Source organism: Mesoplodon bidens (assembly GCF_964165515.1).
Source record: "Mesoplodon bidens genome assembly, chromosome: 9".
Lineage (NCBI taxonomy): Eukaryota > Metazoa > Chordata > Mammalia > Artiodactyla > Ziphiidae > Mesoplodon > Mesoplodon bidens.
In genome coordinates, this window is record NC_138166.1 from 78,191,791 (window position 1) to 78,209,993 (window position 18,203).

Genomic DNA, 18,203 nt, shown 5'->3' on the forward strand with positions numbered 1-18,203 from the left:
CCTGCTGTCAGATAGTACCCTCCCTGGGAATATGGGTTCCCTAACAGCATTCTGCCTCTGTCCTGGCTCTTTTTTTTTTTTTTTTTTTTTGCTGTACGCGGGCCTCTCACCGCTGCGGCCTCTCCCGCCGCGGAGCACAGGCTCCAGACGCACAGCCCCAGCAGCCATGGCTCACGGGCCCAGCCACTCTGCAGCATGTGGGATCTTCCCAGACCGGGGCACGAACCCGCGTCCCCCGCATCGGCAGGCGGACTCTCAACCACTGAGCCACCAGGGGAGCCCTGTCCTGGCTCTTAATTCAGAAACAGAACAAATGGTCTCCTGGGCTGGCTGGAAACACATACTAGTCTGCCCTCTATCTATCTTCTCTCTCTCTCTACCCATGCACCAACTTCTTCTCTCCTCTTTTACCAAAAAATAAAATCCCCCATGCCTATCAGCCCATCTACTAGATACTTAATATTTCCGTATACTCAGCAAGGACACCTAAGCCCATACAGTTGTAGAGCTAGGATTTAGAACCTGTCTGTCCAAAAAGTTTGTTCTAATATATTGTAGAGATTTATATTAGTTACATGTTTCAGAGCACATATGAAACACCTGTCAATTTGATTTGAATGGTTGTGAGACATGATCTGTCCAAACTAAATAAGTTAAGTCCTTCCAAAGTTAAATATTTGAGAGTTCTTGGATTAAATTTAGTCCTACTTCAGAGTCTAGAAAAACCCCCGGTGCCCCATAAACGGTAGGCTTCCCAACATGGGCTGCCAGCCATTGCTGCTGGGAACTTGAAGGCAGTGCTCGTCTTTAGACAGTGACTCAGGAACGGCAGCAAAACTCACATTATATGGAGAATATGCGGCTAAAATCCTGCCACATATTCTCCATATAATGTGAGTGACACAAAAAATCAACACTGTTCAACCATCATTCAGATGATAAAGTCTGCCTTATTACAGTGTGGGCCGGTTGCCCATTTCCTATATTCCTCCCTAAGAAACAAACCCATTTCTCTTTCCTTCCCTCTTTCTTCCCTTTTTTCTTTTCCTTCCTTCCATCACACCTACTCTATGTTAGACATTGCTCTCACGTGGAGTGGTGAGAGAGGGTGCAGTTGCAGCAATCAGAGATAATGCATTCATATTCCCCAAGCAGAGCCCACAAAAGGAAAAACTGATAGTCGAAATCCTTCAAGTTGCAAGAAGGAGACACACCCCAGGGAAATCATCAGTGATTCTCAAATGGGAGTTCTCATCAGAATGATTTGTGGTGCTTTCCTAATCACAAATGCAGGCCAGGAATTTGTATACTGAAAAATTCTCACAGGCAGTGTTGATGTGGCCCCATCCAAAGTCTCATTGTCCTAAGTCATAAGAGTTGGTTTTAAGTATTTAATGGTTCTTTCGTTGCATTGGGCCTGACCATGGTCTTTGTCTTTATCTCCTTGTCTCTCACCCTCCTCATCTGTCCACCTCCTACTATCAGCCTCCCACATAGGAGGATGTGATTGGTTTGTTAACCATTAATTCATGTTCAAAGGAAGAGGATCACTGAGTGAATGACTGATCAGAAATAGAGCAGTGTTGGCTCAGGTGTGATTCTCTCTTGTGTTAGTAATAGTGAGGTTATTCAGATGAGGTGCATGTTTTTGCAAGCCACAAAAAAAACCCACCTTGGTTCAGTTTTCTCATAAGATGATGGTGCAATTGGAAAATACCACTGTAATTGTCAAGTCTTGCGATATCAGAAAGAAACTTAGGACATGTACATCCATAACAAAAAAAATAAGGTACAAAATAGTTAACGTGTCCATAACAGAGACTAGATAAGTGGTATTGAAGTGCAGAGGAAGGAAGAATGGATTCTATACTGAGATGAGGGAAGGAGGAATTGAAAACTTTCTTCTGATTCTTTCCCTTGCTCTTAATTATTTCCCCTTTAATTTCTTCTCCAATTTCACGACAATTATCTATTTCACCATCCCTATTCAAATCTTCTGTTTTTCCTTTTCTGGCTTCTAGGTCTCCTGGTGTCGTTTAATTTCCCACCTAATTTAGCAGTGAGTCAATTTCTGGCTCCTTACTAAATTAGTATTCTCTACGTCCACATTTCCACAGAACATTTGTAAGATAAGTTTTTTCATCAGAAAAAGGAAGAATTGTAGTTCACTGATGATTAAAAAATAGGTTATTTAATCACAAATTTTCTAGGTATCAAAAACATAAATCTGAAAATGGAAAAATATTCACGTATTCAAAATAGTTTCCTTAGTTTCTGAGAACTTGAATCTGAGTCTGAATTCTAAATAATCTTGTCTTGACATTGGAGGAGAGGAAGACATACTTTTAGAAGTTACTAATTAACCCATTAAGCCTAATGTAACTTGAATTTTCTAATGGATTAAAACGATTTAGGTTGTATCTACATGACACTATCAATTCTGTCAATAGGTTTTTACTTCTAAGATTTAGTCTTAAATGCAGACTGGAAGCAGTTATCTATAACTTTATTAGCAGGCTTCTTTCTTCCTGAAGAAGTTTCTGTATTGCAGAAAAAAGTAACATTCAATAACTAACTTTTAAATGGAAATAATTTTTTTCCTTGAGGCTTTCTGGATATGTCTAATCTTCATTTCATTTAGAGCTGTAATACACTATTAAGATCATCTGGTCCAAAATGTAAAATAGATAGCTAGTGGGAAGCAGCCGCATAGCACAGGGAGATCAGCTCAGTGCTTTGTGACCACCTAGAGGGGTGGGATAGGGAGGGTGGGAGGGAGATGCAAGAGGGAGGGGATATGGGGATATATGTATATGTATAGCTGATGCACTTTGTTATACAGCAGAAACTAACACAACATTGTAAAGCAATTATACTCCAGTAAAGATGTTAAAAAAAAATCATCCGGTCCAGTTATTTCATTTTGTAATGAGGAATTTGGGGTTCAAGAAGACAAAAGTCTTGCAAAAGCTTTACTCTACTTAAGGTTTTCAACTCTGGCTGCATGTTTGAATCACCTGGGGATGGTTTTTTTAAAAATGTAGATGCACCTAAAATTATAGCCTAAAAATAAATATAGATGCTCATGTCCCACTACTAAAGATTTAAATTAAAACAGCCTAGGGTGGGGTCTGGGACATTGATTTTTTTTTTTAATGCTCCCCAGATAATTCATATACTGCTACTCTGTACTGTACCATCTCACTTAGGCTAGATTAAATTGGCGTCAGGGACTATTTCTTAATGACCTAAATCTACAAGACAGAGCAGAGGACATGTACTGGACTAGGTAGTTAAACACAGATAAGTTAAAATAAGTTAAACACAGATCTCACTGGTAAGCAGATTGCTGCCCATGTGAGTGAGGACTGGTATACAAAGAGCAAAATGGCCAAGGCAGTGCCATTGGTAAGTGCTGTTGGAAAGATGCAAGATGGAAAATGGGACTCTTCAAGGAGACGGATTTAGCTGGGTTGTTTCAAGGTTCTAAGATAGATGGAACACTTAGGAAAGGTCTACCAATTTTTTGCAGGAATTCTCTATTCTCGATACAAGTTATATATCTTTGTAAATATAGCAGGAATAAATCAATATTTTTATTATATATATAAAATCTGAAATATATTTTCTACTCTTTGTCCTGCCTTTTTACTCTCTTCATGGTGACTATTGATAAATAGATCTTGAGTATCATGTACATCATTTTTCCCTTTGTGAATAACACTTTTTGCATGCTATTTAAGAAATCTCAACCTACCCTAACGTTATGGAGATAATTTTCTATGTTTTCCTCCAAAAGCCTTATTAGTCTGTTCACATCTAGATCCACACTCTATTTAGAACTGATTTGTGCTTATGGTGTGAAGTAGGGAATAAAGATTCATGTTTTTCTATAAGGATATCCAGTTGACACAGCAGTACGTATTGAAAAGGTTAATCATTCATTACATAGTAATTTTTCTGTCATAAACCATATATGTGTGTGTCTAGACTCTTTATTTTCTTCCATAGTTCTCCATCTTTGCATAAATATCTCACTATCGTGATTTCTATGGCCTTATATAGTAGGTCTTCCTACTTGGTATCCCTACCTTTGTTATTGCTCAAGATTGTCTTAACTTTTTTTGTGGTTACATTTAAATTTTAAAAACAGAATGTCAATTAATACACACACAACACCAACACCACACACCCCAACACCAACCCATCTGGAATTTTGATTAAGATGTCATTGACTCCGTAAAACAACTTGGGGAAAATTAACATCTTCACAATACTGAAACTTCCCATTAACATGATATTTCCCACCATTTTAAGGTTTTATCTAATTCTCTCAAAGTTTTTAAATCTTCAGTATAGATGTTTTACACATCACTTGTTAGATTTACTTGTATTTGATATTTGTTGCTATCATGTTATATTGTTTGAAATTTCATTTTCTATTGTCTGTTACCAGTTAATAGAAGTACAATTAAGTTTTATATATTGGTGTTGCATGCAGTGACTTTGCTAAACACACTTCTTAGTTCTAATAGTCTGTAAATTATTTTCAATATCTCACATGCTCAACTGAGTTATTTGAAAATTATGATGACATCATTTTTTCCTGCCCAATCTTCATGACTCTTTTTTTTTTTTCTTACCTTATGGTAAATAAATAAAGTAAATAAATGGTCCCAGTCCTCCAGTTCAATGTTAGATAAAAGTGGTGGTATTGTAGAAGGATTCCTTGTCTCATTCTTTATCACTAAGGGAAAAACTTTCAATAAGTCATTTTTAAATATGATGTTTATTATGACTTTTGAAGATAATCTTCATCAGAATAAGGTTTTGTTTTTCTTTTTCACAAATTGGTATTAAATCCTATCAAATGGTTTTACTGTATCTATTCAGATGGCCATATGATTTCTGAATATCTTTCATATGTAAAAATAATCTCTCCAGCATCTTGCCCATGTAATGATAAAGCATCTAGCACTATGTAGGGATATATGCAAGAAAATATAGAGTATGCCAGTTTTATCACCATTTTTGAAATAAATCTAAAATGTTCTTAAAATTTCAGTTCTGATTAAATACATACCAAAGCATATGTCTTTGTTTCATAGGAGCTTTGAGCAGCTAAGTTCCCCTGTTGGGATTTCAGCTGAGATGTGTGTGATTCCTTTGTAGGGAAACAGGCTGTGTTGGATCCGTTCACATTGCTGAACCTTCTGCCAAACTCAACTGACAAGTATTACACTTACAATGGCTCCCTGACATCTCCTCCCTGCACAGACACCGTTGACTGGGTTGTTTTTAAAGATACAGTTAGCATCTCTGAAAGCCAGGTAATCTTGGAAATTCAAACGAAGTAATTTGAAGCAATTTTGAAAGAATTGTTTTCTAAGCTTTACTATAGAATATCTGTTTTAAAGCATTTGCCAATATGCCTTTGAAGCAGATACACAGTTAAATTATGTGTTATTATATGTTAAATTATCTTCTTTCCAGCTGGCTGTTTTTTGTGAAGTTCTTACAATGCAACAGTCTGGTTATGTCATGCTGATGGACTACTTACAAAATAATTTTCGAGAACAACAGTACAAGTTCTCCAGGCAGGTGTTTTCCTCATATACTGGAAAGGAAGAGATTCATGAAGCAGGTGTGTATTGAAATATAATTTTGTAGGAGGTAATTGTGGTATAGTGGAAAATATACAAGGCTTTGATTTTTGGAAATATTTTGATTATAGCCTTGTAGCTTTAGGTAAGCACTTTAACTTCTCTGAATCTCAGTTGCCATTTTTATAAAATGACAATTAAAAATGTCTGTCTTTCCAACATGAATAACCGCATTTTGCAGACAAGAGACACAGATTCAGTAAGGAAAGTAGTTTTTCTAAAATACATAGTAATAGGTGGCAAAGTCACATACACACCTCCACATTCTTTGTGTCATCTGCCTGAGCTAACAGCTATAAGAGAAGGATGAATAAGGGGTGAGGTGTTCAGAGCTTGGGGAGATCACTTCTGGTTGGGATGACTAGGGAATCTCCGTGGGAGAGCCACATTTGACCTGAGTCTTGATGTGTGATTTGGGTTTTAAATAAGTACTCATCCTTGTGTTGGCAGCTCCCAGAGAAGCCTAGTACCTAGTAAGGATTGAAACCAAAGGCACTGAATTATTAATGAATAAAAAGTGAGTCTTTCCCCCAGTTTCTTTCTTTGAAAGAAAAGAAGTCTGTCCTTGTCAAGTCCAGGCGATGGAGAGGAGGGAAAGTCTCTGGAGTCTTTTGAAGCTGACACAGCAGTCAGAAGCCTTTGAAAGTGTCCAGACGACACAATCAGTTGCATCTACTGACTTGTTCTTTTCAGTTCACACTGAGGGTGCACTGGTTCATGAAAGAAGGAGTTGAAGTGGCCTTTGCTTTGGGCACTGAAAACCTTTCCAAGGACATGGTCTTCTTTGATCCCCGTCCTGCAATGAAGTTTTGGCCATGTATAATTTTAATTCAATAATTGCCTGCTTTTGAAGGTTGGGCATTAAAACAGCATGTTTTTATTGTTTCAATGTGATATTTGTGGGAATTGTTTATCCTTTAACAACAAAAACAGAGCACAATACACCAGTGATGAATAGCTGCACTTAATGTGACATTGTTTCTAATTAAATTGCCCCAAAGTGAGGACATTTAATTATATTTCTACCAAAAATAGTAAATGCTAAAACTTCCTGTCTGGTAAATAATACAGTTGATTAGAAAAAAGAAACAGATTTACCCATCTCCTTTTCCGAAATGCAAATGACCAAATCACAAAGTAAATAAATATGATTTTTTGGTCATGTACTTTTATTATTAATATTATTAATATTAATAATAATATTATTTATTATTATTTGGTCATGTACCTCCTTGGCCAGCTTCCTTCCCTCATCCCAACCTCTATGAGGGCCCTGGAGAGGGCAGACCACACTCTCCCAGGTTGCATGTTCTTCCCTGCTGGTCTCCTCCTTGTTCTTCAAGACTCAGGTAGACCATTGCCTCCACTGGGGAGCCATCTCTGACTTTACCTCCACCCCTACCAAGCCTCTCTGGCCCGGGGGCACAGGACTGTGCCCTCGTGAAGGTGCCGTGCCCATAGGGTGCAAGATGAATGATGCTTGGCTGGAGGTGTGCAATGTGCCCAGGAGCTCCTATACGCTGGGCAGCCACACTTCCTAGCAGTTGCCATTGTAGGATATTGTCTGTTTACTTATCTGTCCCCCACCACCGTCTGAGCTCCAAGAAGGAAGTAACTAAGTCTTTTATCACTTTACCTCCTTTGCTGGGCTAAAGTAAAGCTCTCATTCATCAAATAGTCACCAAATGACTGAAAAAATCCATTTGCTTATATTAAAAAAATATGGCAGGCTATGCTCGATGGGTGCCTCTTGCATCATTTAATGTGTAAACCCTTATGTAGTTCCGTTTTAATGTAGATCATTGTTGTTTTTCACAGTTAAGTGATGAAGGCTAAAAATAATAATAACAAAAACAGTAATAGACCAGTGTGTTCAACCAAGCATTGGCCGTATTTTCCTCATTTTATAGTTTGGGAAGCTGATATTAAGTGGCTCACCCAAGTTCATGGAACTGTAAAAGGCTGGAGTCAGTATTTGAACCCAGGTCTTCCTAATTCTACAGACGTTCAAAGCTCTCTCCACTATGCTTTATAAGGGAACATAATTTATGCTTACATAATTTTATAATAAAAACTGATGACTTTAATGACATGAAGCTTTTTTTTAAATAGTATTGGCTCTTTTCAAAAACTAGGACAATTGAATTCTTGCATTTTCCATTATGAGTATTTGCATTCACCAAGCACGTATTTTCCATGTGCATATTCCTGTGATTTTTTTTCCATTAATGGATACACTATCACCCTTCTACTTTCTCGAACTGAATTTGAAAATAAGAATTGAGGATTGCATTTATTTTCAGGATTTAATCTTTATTAAATTTAGTCTGAAAATGTTTTTATTACATGAACATTGTAAAAAAGGAGAAAATATAGATAAGCACACAGAAGAAAATAAAAATGCCTTATACTGTCATTACCCAGAGATAACTGCTATGAGGATTTTGAGGAATATCCTTCTAGGTCTATCTCTTAAATTAAAACTATAGGGCCTCCCTGGTGGCGCAGTGGTTGAGAGTCCGCCTGCCGATGCAGGGGATACGGGTTCGTGCCCCAGTCTGGGAGGATCCCATATGCCGCGGAGCGGCTGGGCCCGTGAGCCATGGCCGCTGGGCCTGCGCGTCCAGAGCCTGTGCTCCGCAACGGGAGAGGCCACAGCAGTGAGAGGCCCACATACCGCAAAAAGAAAAAAAAAAAAAAAAAAAAACTATATTATTATATCTCACAAAATATCAGGCTATACCACACTTATCTGTTTATTGATTTTGCTTTACTTAATGATGTAAATATATCATTAATCACATTCTTAATTTTATGTACTATTCCGTTGTATAGTCATAGCACCTTATTAAATCAGTTTCTCAGTTTGGGACATTCAGATTATATTTATATATTTTGCTATTATAAATATCGAACATCCTCATTTTGACCAAGAGAAAAGTAAGAGGTGGCATGAAAATTGTTAGAATTCTGCTCTTGGTAAATGCATTGTAGAAAAACATATTTTGCAAAACATCAATACATTATAAGTAATTGCAAAAACCATGAGAGGTCTGCATATCCATGCAAACTTTTTGACGGTAGAAATCAAGCCTTATTCATTTTTGCATTCACAGGAAAATGCACTCAGTGTTTGTGAATGAATCCATATTTTACCAGAACTTTAGTCCTCTATTTTTGCATTTTTACATAGCGTTGCCATTTATTAAAAGGCATTTATTTTTGGCTTCATGGGATGGGCGGTGGCTCTTCTAAGAATCACAAAATTTAATGGAACCATCTGATCTTGAAGGAGTTAGGAAAAGCTGTCTCTTAGTTAATGAGAAATATGTGTCAGTAACCATACAAACATAACATGCGTGTAGAGGAGGTGAAGTCCAGGTTTGTCCCCTGCCTTCCAGGCAACAGATGCCTCCCTGCTGCCCTCTTATTATTCCACTAGCAAGGCTCTCCACCTAGAAGCAGGGGCCTCCTGAAGCACAGTAGGAAAGAGCTGGGTCTTTTAAAGCCCAGTCGACTTCTGGTTTCAAACCGCAGTGCAAATACTTATTCATTATATAAAAATTGTCAAGTTATTTAATTTCTCTGAGTTCAGTTTCTTCACCTATAAAATGTGAGTTCAAAATGGCCACCTTGTAGGGTTGTTGTGAGGTTTAAATGAACTAAAGTTTGCAAAGCAGTCCATTCCCTTGAACATAATATGCTCCAGGCCCATAGCTCCTATTACTGTAGTGTATGTGTTTGTGTGTATGTATACACTCATGTATATACATGTGTGTATGCATTTATATATTTGTATATATAGAATGGGGAAAGCTCTCACAAGTACGGCGTGCTATTCAAGTTTTCCATGTTTAGGGCTTTTGTTTGTTAAGTAGAATTATAAATGCACTTTAAATCTCATTTGCTAGCATTGTAATATTATTTAATGCAAACTTTTTTTTAAAAAAACATAAAATATAAAATGCTTTTCAAGGCAGGGTAGCATGAAAAGAGTGTCTTCATAGCTTAATGTTGTATTTGAGCTATGAGAAGTTTTCTGTAATTTCCTGAAAAATGTCATGATGCATTATACATCAGTAGACCTACCTTCTTGAAGGTCAATAGTTGTAAATAGCATTCATTAAGGTCACATGTACATTAACTCTGTGCTCTGTAACTATCTGCAGAAAAGTGACATGGAGATTATTTACTTCTTGGAAGATTATATGTTACAAATTGAACTGTTGATGAAGTTACTATGTGTTCCTAGAGAAGATTGACTTAATTAGGTAGAATTCGAAAAATTTCTTTTGGTTATTTATCTAAAGGGAATGGCATATAATCATTGAGAAGTGCACAGCAGTGGTAGATCATTTCTAGTTATTTTTAACATTTGTGGCAATCTTTACATTCGTTTTATTAAGATCTGCTACTCCGTGAGGGGAAATCACAACCTTAATATTGATTGTCTTCTGAATCTGTCAGTCTTCAAGTTCCTCACATACCATGTGGTAATTACCATGGTAATTTCAGTCACCAAATTACCTGTCTCAATACTTTTTTTTTTTTTTTTTTTTTTTGTGGTACGCGGGCCTCTCACTGTTGTGACCTCTCTCATTGCGGAGCACAGGCTCCGGACGCGCAGGCTCAGTGGCCATGGCTCACGGGCCCAGCCGCTCCGCAGCATGTGGGATCCTCCCGGACTGGGGCACGAACCCATGTCCCCTGCATCGGCAGGCAGACTCTCAACCACTGTGCCACCAGGGAAGCCCTGTCTCAATACTTTTTAAAATGAGGCTCATAAACCTCAAGCAAGGATGGGGTGGATTTATCAGTGTGCATTCACGGAAGTACTTCTGCCATGGGCTGTGTTAAACTGTACCAAACCTCAAACAATGGGAAATACTGGGTAAAAACCTAGTGACATTTTCTCTGCCACTCCCCAGGAATCACCACGCTGTCTTTTCTCTTCCATCTACATTTTTACTCATAATCCATGGAGGTAAGGCTGGGCCTTCTCCCTTAGGGCATGTGTCCCTTCTCCCAGGGTGGGCACATAGAACAGCAAAGGCAGAAGGAAACTCCTACCTCCTCCCCTCGACCATCGGCACTGACTTTCGTGATTAGCTAATCACGAGACATGTCATAGGGAAAGAGGTGTCATGTTCTCCTCCGTTGTGCTTTTCCTTCATTTATTTCCTTTTCTTTTCCCACTTTTTTTCCTTTTTCCTCATGACACAGCGCTTTGCCTATTAATCTTTTGCAACTGGCTCTGCAAGGCATACGCATTGCTATGTAGGAGGTATTCACTCTCCATATCCATTCATTTAAGTGATGAGAAGGTAAAGGAGTTCGTGTGAGCTAAGTTTGTGAAGCTTTTACAACTTTTAGTGAGAAAAACATGTACTTTTGAAAAACACAACCTAATTTGGTCTAAATGGCAGAATTTTTAAAAATTTATTTTGCATTCCTCTGTAAATGGAGTCTAGGATTTGGAAACTAAAAGCACCCATGACATCTAATACCTTACTAAATTTAAGGATTAGAGGAATGAGGTTCCTATAGGCAGGGATGGCACCGTCTTTATTTGTATGTCCAAGAGTACCTGGAACCAAGTAGATGAGAAACGAATGTTAAACATAAGTTTTTAAGTAAGAACACTTACCACTCTCTTAAAATGGAGACCTCATTCTCATTCTTTATATGTGAGGACCCCTTGCATGTGGACTGAAGTGCTTACTTGTATCCTATGTGGCTCGACGTGGACTCCAGATTTGTCACAGCCTGGCTCATAGCCACAAGCTTGCAGAAACCCGATTCTCCTTCTTGGCCAGTGTTCCTTAAAGGATCAGTAACTGTGATCCAGATCACATGTAGCTTGTAGAAAGGAACCAGGGCATGCGATTCATTCCTAAGGAAGGAAAAGGGACCTCAACATTTTGTAGTTCTGAACGCCCCATAATCAAGGAAATTATATTTTTGTTACTATTTTATTACATTTATCGGTAGCTTGTATTTGGTGTCTGAATATACGTTGATCTGGAAGACACTTCTTGAATTTCAATCCAGATAATGAGCTTTATGGAGTGTATGTCCTTCTAAGAGGATAAACTATTTTCAATACAAAATATAATGAAATATAATGAAAACTTAGAAAACTTAGTGCAAATTAATAACTTATTCCATAGTCATTACGCAGCTTTATGTCTGAACACCAAGTAGTGTATAAAAAATTAACTAGATTGTTATTTAAAAGATTCCGTCCTACCTTATAGAAGGGCAACCCTTTGACAAGGTCATAGACTATATACGGAAGTACTGGTCTTTCTCTTGAACACATTCTAAAGTATATATCTTTTTTTCCATAAAATTCTGTATTTTAGCATCTAAAGATAAGATTCAGCGGCAGCTTTATAACATATTACTAAGCTATGATTATCAATAAGCAAAAGGAGTATTTTAAACATAAATTTCTAATTACAATGTAAATTTAAACTCTTAAACAAATTACTAATAAGCTTTTACAGAAGTGTAAAGAAGAAAACAAAGGAATGAAAACCTGGTGGCAAGGAAATGTGAATTTCTTTTCAGAGTCCTACTTTATATTAATGCTGATGAAGTAACCACTGATTTCTACTATTTGAAGTACCCACTGATTTCTACTGTTAAGGCAAGATAAACATAGACGTCTGACCAAAATTGCTTGCACTGTTTAGGAAGTGGCCCTTTGGGTATTTTGCAGCTAATAATTTTATGTTTTTCTCAGTTTCTCAGAGTTTTATGTTTTGTGTACATGCATAAAACTCTAATGCATTTTAAGATAATTTCATCTTTGAGGAAGAGATAGTTCACTTTAAATCATTCTCACTCTACACAAAGTGGGAGTGATTTTTGAACAAAATCTGCAAATGATATTGTCCGGAATCACCTTCCGTCTTTTAAAAACAGATTTGGGATTCATCAGAATCTAGGCTGAGGCAATCCTGTTCCTCTACCTGTATAGTTTATGTTAGAAGCTTACTTCTGAGATGCTTTGGTGGTCTTCTGCCATCTGGCGGACGCTAATAGAATTGTCACTAGATAGAGTAACGATGATGGAGTCTAGACCTGAATTAGAATACATTTTCTCATTCTGAATTCGTGGTTTTTGATAACGGAAGAATTGTCCTCTTATTCCCAAAGGAACACCCCACCCTGCATCCTTGATAAACAAAAAATAGTATATAGTTTTAACAGTGAAAACTTCTGTCTCTAACTCATACAAAGTTATTCATATATTGATTTAAAGAGTATATGTGTATATATATTTATGTTTATGTTTATATATATTTATGTTTATCTGAATCATTCATATACCATTGCTAGCATAGCATACATATGCCAAAATATCTATTATTAAGTACTGTAATAAAATTTGTTTCAGTTTATAAGGTCAGTTGTTAGTTTTGGGTGCCCTCCCATGTTCACGAGAAAAACTACAGACTGAGAGAGACAAAAAGGCTTTTTGGTCATATTCTGATGCTGCTGCTTGCATGTTTTCGTTGGGTCCTGGAAATAGTTTTGGTAGTAGTGACGATTGGTTCACTTAAGTAAACTGTGTGGTCTCGTCTAGTGGTTTGTAACTTCTGGTATCCCTTTAAAGCAAAGCCTGGATTCTGTGAGCATAATATGTGAGCATAATATGCTCTGCAAGCATAATCTTTGGCCTTAGAGACCTTTCTCTCCCTCTCTTTTGCAAATCTATCTGGTCTATGAAGAGATTATATTCATTACTTTGCTTTATTAGCACAGTATCATGAATTTTGTAATTTTTATCCTCACAGTTAGTCCAAATTATCACATTATGAATGTATTTCAGAAAGTATCAGAGTTTTCTTTCTGATGGGACTACATTTTTGGCATGATTCCCAGCATGGGCTTCAATTCATTTTAAGAAGTCCCTGGATGAGTTTCAGTATATTTTTTCAGCTGAGACAAACAAATCTTCTAATTCCCTGAAATTAATTGCTTAATCTATTTATGATGCCAAAGTGGGATTTTTGTCAGCAGGTCTGAAAAATATTGAAATAATAGTTTTAGTTGTTCTTCTCTGGTTTTCTGTGATAGGGAATTTTTAATTATTTTAAGGATTTTCAAACAATAAAACGTCTGATAATAGACCATCTTTTATCATTGAAATTCTCCTCATCCTGAGCTAAGCGTATTTGTCAGGTACCCAACAAGTGTAATAAAGACACCATAAACTTGAAGATATCCTTTGTTCCTTTATTTTTGAAAACGAATCAGTAATGCCAGATATATTCAGGGCAGTGTTCTGGGCAATACAAAAATATGAAGCTCTGGTTCTTATGTTTATAATCTACTAAAGGAGTTAAGACCCATTCAGAAAATATATATACAATAGAACAGGCAATTATGCAATGAAATAATAGTGGTGAAACAAAACAGACAATTGAAAATGACAGAGATCACTTCAGCAGAGATCAAAGCGTGCATAACAGAGAAGGTTGCGCTTGATCAAGACATTTCCTGAAGATCAGACGTCAACAGATAGAGATAGGAGGTGTCGACCGAAAAAAATACGCAACCTAAAAGGTGAGCGTTATGTTTTATTCGGCAGACATTCTAAGCACTTCAAGCCCAGGAGACAGGACTCTCAGATCACTCTGAGGGACTGCTCCGAAGAGGCAAAGGGGGAGCCAGGATATACAGGAGTTTTTGCAACAAAGACCAGGTAGTCAGAACATCAAAAGATTACCTACTGTTAATTAAAGAAAACCAGATATCTCAAGTTAAGGAATTGAGCATTTTTCTGTGTATCGGAAGATGCACGAGTCTGGGCTCACTGAAATCATTCCTTTGATATGCACCTCAGCTCTCTGGGGTCAGTTTCCTGTACACTGTCACCCTGAGTTTCCTCAGGGTGCACTGTTGGGGCAGCTGTAATGTGATGGCTTGACAGCTGCAACATCCTTTGTTTACTGATATGGCAGGCAATATTTTTCATTCACAGAAGGAAGGAAGAAGTATCTCAGATACAGGAAATGGCATGAACAAAAGTGCCACAGTGGAAAAGTGTAACTTTTTTACCCTTTGTTAAAATACAACAAAAATGTTCATAGAATATGTTTCACTTGTTGAAATCCTAGAGAGTGACAGTTGTATCAATAACTGTACTTTTTTTTTCTCTGAAGTTTGTAGTTCAGAACCAGAAAATGTTCAAGCTGACCCAGAGAATTATACCAGCCTTCTTGTTACGTGGGAGAGACCTCGAGTAGTTTATGATACCATGATTGAGAAGTTCGCAGTTCTGTACCAGCAGTTAGAGGGAGAAGACCAAACCAAGCATGAGTTTTTGACAGATGGCTATCAAGACTTGGTAACTATAAAATCAATTGTTTCTTGTATTGTGGTTTAATTTTTAGGGTAAGAACTTAAAATGATTGTATATTGTTGCCTTTCGTGACTTTAGACTTTGTATGAAGCTCTCTAGTGGGGTGAAGGGGGCACAGAAGCTATATTTAACTATGTCAGAACTTACAGTGGTTGACACTAGGTTCTTACTAATGTTTTGAATTACATGGAGACCACAACTTTGCCAACAGCAACGTTGTAGAGTAGACACTTATGGAAGACTTAGAACTAGAGATCATCTAGTGCAGCCTCTCTTTACAAAGAAAAGGACTCAAAGATCAGTTAAATACTTTATGCTCTCACCGTTGGGGAAAGAATTGGGCCTGGAATGTCAGTGCTCTGATACCGTTGTATGTTGTTTCCCCATCATACTGAATCAGCACAAGGGAAATAGAGTAGGGAATAGAGTAGGGGTCTTGAAAGTCCTTTTGTTTGCATCAAATTTCCAAGTAACAGATGTGAAGTCAATTGCGTTAGAACTTTGGCGACATGAGGCAGGTAATCCTTAGGAAAGGATCCATGTCCTCTTGCTCCCCACCCATGCACAAGAATTAAAGAAAATAAAGTACAGATTCCTTCTGTGACCTGAACATCTCAGTATTAAACTTTGCCCTGGAAAGGAGGTGTTGGGGTATAGCTGAGAAAACCCCTCAAGAAAGCCCCCAGTATAGGTCCAAGACATTGAACTCTGAATACAGACACTCACTGGGGTGTCACTCAAGCCCTAGGAACCTGCATTTAAACAAAAGCTGGTGTGGAATATCATATAAACAAAATAATGAGATTTGTAACAACTTTTTAATTCAGATGTCTAGAACAAAGACACTATGAATTGAGAAAGTTGTGGAATTTATGAGAATATACTATTTTTCACTTCATAATGATGTGAAGAAGATAATAATTCTATTTACATAGAAATTTTAAATAAATATTTAAAATACGAAATTTTCTAATACTAGATCTGATTTGTAAAAAGAAAAAAAAGTGTAGTTTTCCAGTATCTCCCTAATTCACAAATATCACAAGTTCAACTTAAGAACATTGCATAGAATTTTTTCTCAGGTTAATAAAATATAAATTTTTCTATTGACAAATGAGAAAATCTTTTCTAAGGACCGATGTCTAGTATGTTAGTACTCCTATGAGAATAATACATTTGTATAATTACTGCCACCTTTCTTTTAGGGTGCTATTCTTAATAATTTACTACCCAATATGAGTTATGTTCTTCAAATAGTAGCCATATGCACTAATGGCTTATATGGAAAATACAGCGACCAGCTGATTGTGGACATGCCTTCCAATGACCCTGGTAAGTGACCCCCTGATATGCCTTATCTAAATAAACGAGGCTAGTTTAATTTCTGTATGCATTGGTGCTTTCTCTCTGACTTTATATTCTTTTGGCCAAAAGGCAAAATGATTTCCTTTTTAGTCTGGATCATCAGGTAATTTTGTAAAGCATGGAACTCATTTTTCATTCAGCAGATATGGTGTAGCACAATAAGTAAATTTATTCTTAGTATTGAAGTTTTCTATTTGTAAAATAAGAACAGCAAAACCTTTGGTAATGTCTGTACTGGCCACCAAATGAAAATAGCTAAGTAAATATAAAGTCTTTGACTTTGGAAAATAAAGAGTTGGTTTCATTTGTGTTTATTTCCTCTTTCAGCCCCCAAAGCATTTTGTAGTAAGTATATACGTGATTCAAGGATCGTGTGAGGTACTTTGAAATATCTATACAAAGCATCTCAAAAGTTTATCTTAGATATTTTAATCCACTTTTTGTAATTTGGTGGGGGAGGGGGAGCTTTCCTCTTAGATTTGCCAGTATTATTCCATAAAAGCAAACAAAAAAGTTGCTTCTAATTGTATTTCATTTGCATGCATCTTCTCTAAGTATTACAGGAAAATCTTTGATCTCAAGGCATATGCAATAATTGAATGAAGTGCTGACCATCATAATTTGACAATTTACAAATTTACATAACTAAATTAAAGCCTTCCTTTTGTTTGTATAAGCATTTTTTAAGTGATAGGATGGAATTATATATGTACATATATGTGTATGCATATATATATACATACACGTCATGCACATGCATGTTGATAAATATATGCAAACATACATACGTACATAAATGTAAATATTCTTTGGTCATCCCTATCATGAGGCTACTCACTGAAATTTTCACAAGTTCTTAATGGCGATGGTTACAGGTGATATTAATTGTAGCATATTTTACTTTTACATATGGAAGGAAAACTGATGTCTGTTGATTTGCCTTTGTGGTCTATATGCCATAGCAAGGCTTTAATCTATTACAAGCTCATTCATTGATTACCTCATCATAGTTGTTCTCATTAGTTGAACTTTTAAGTTAAAGAATATATGTCAGAACATTAGATGTTAGATTATGGATCCTTCCAAACCACAGGCTACAAAACTTGCCAAGATATTTCCCAAGTTAGAGCATTGATGGCTAATGAATATTACTACTTTCATGATGGCAAAATCATTATTTAATAATATTTCTTATGATCTGCCTCATGTCCTGGGTATAACCATCTTTCCTATTGCTTTTATCTAGCATTATTTTTCAAAATCAGGGTTTTTTTAAATGGAATGTGAGCTCTAAGTCTTACTGAAAGGTGAGTATCAAATTAACTGACCGTGGTTTCTCTGTACCATATCATGCCCCTCCATTGAATGTCATCCTTCACCAAAGTTCCCCATATTGATCCACGCCCAAAATGGCATCAGTAGCAGTGCACCATTGACCATGTTGGCCAATATCATATGTGAATTGTTTAAATGTGGTATATAAAAATCTCTTCTAATACTATTGTGTATTTTAGGATATGAATTATATTGAATACATTCACTTAACTTTACTATCTTGGTTTGATTATACCACTCTAATTTCTGAACATAAAAAAATTTCCCAGGAGTTTACAAAAAATAATTTTAGCTATTTATGTTGTACACTTTCTTACTCTAGCCACTATGCTAAAAGTTTAGACTTTCTGAATTTTTTTGCTTTTTATTTTTGAGAGAGAAGCTTATTGCATATGGAAAAACAGATCAAATGTCTATTTTCTACAGAAGTGATTTCTGAGTGATCCTTTTAGACTGAGTCTGTA

At 36.7% G+C, this 18,203-nt stretch overlaps 1 protein-coding gene across 5 annotated transcripts in view; it reads left to right on the forward strand.

Annotated features, from left to right (window-relative positions):
- Positions 1-18,203, forward strand: part of PTPRZ1 (protein tyrosine phosphatase receptor type Z1) — a 167,243-nt gene that overhangs the window by 97,054 nt on the left and 51,986 nt on the right. For all 5 annotated transcript variants that reach the window (XM_081244031.1, XM_081244032.1, XM_081244029.1 and 2 more), the window contains 4 exons: positions 5,173-5,330; positions 5,494-5,644; positions 14,840-15,024; positions 16,245-16,371. In XM_081244031.1, the coding sequence (XP_081100157.1) occupies positions 5,173-5,330; positions 5,494-5,644; positions 14,840-15,024; positions 16,245-16,371 (621 nt within the window). The remainder of the gene's footprint in view (positions 1-5,172; positions 5,331-5,493; positions 5,645-14,839; positions 15,025-16,244; positions 16,372-18,203) is intronic.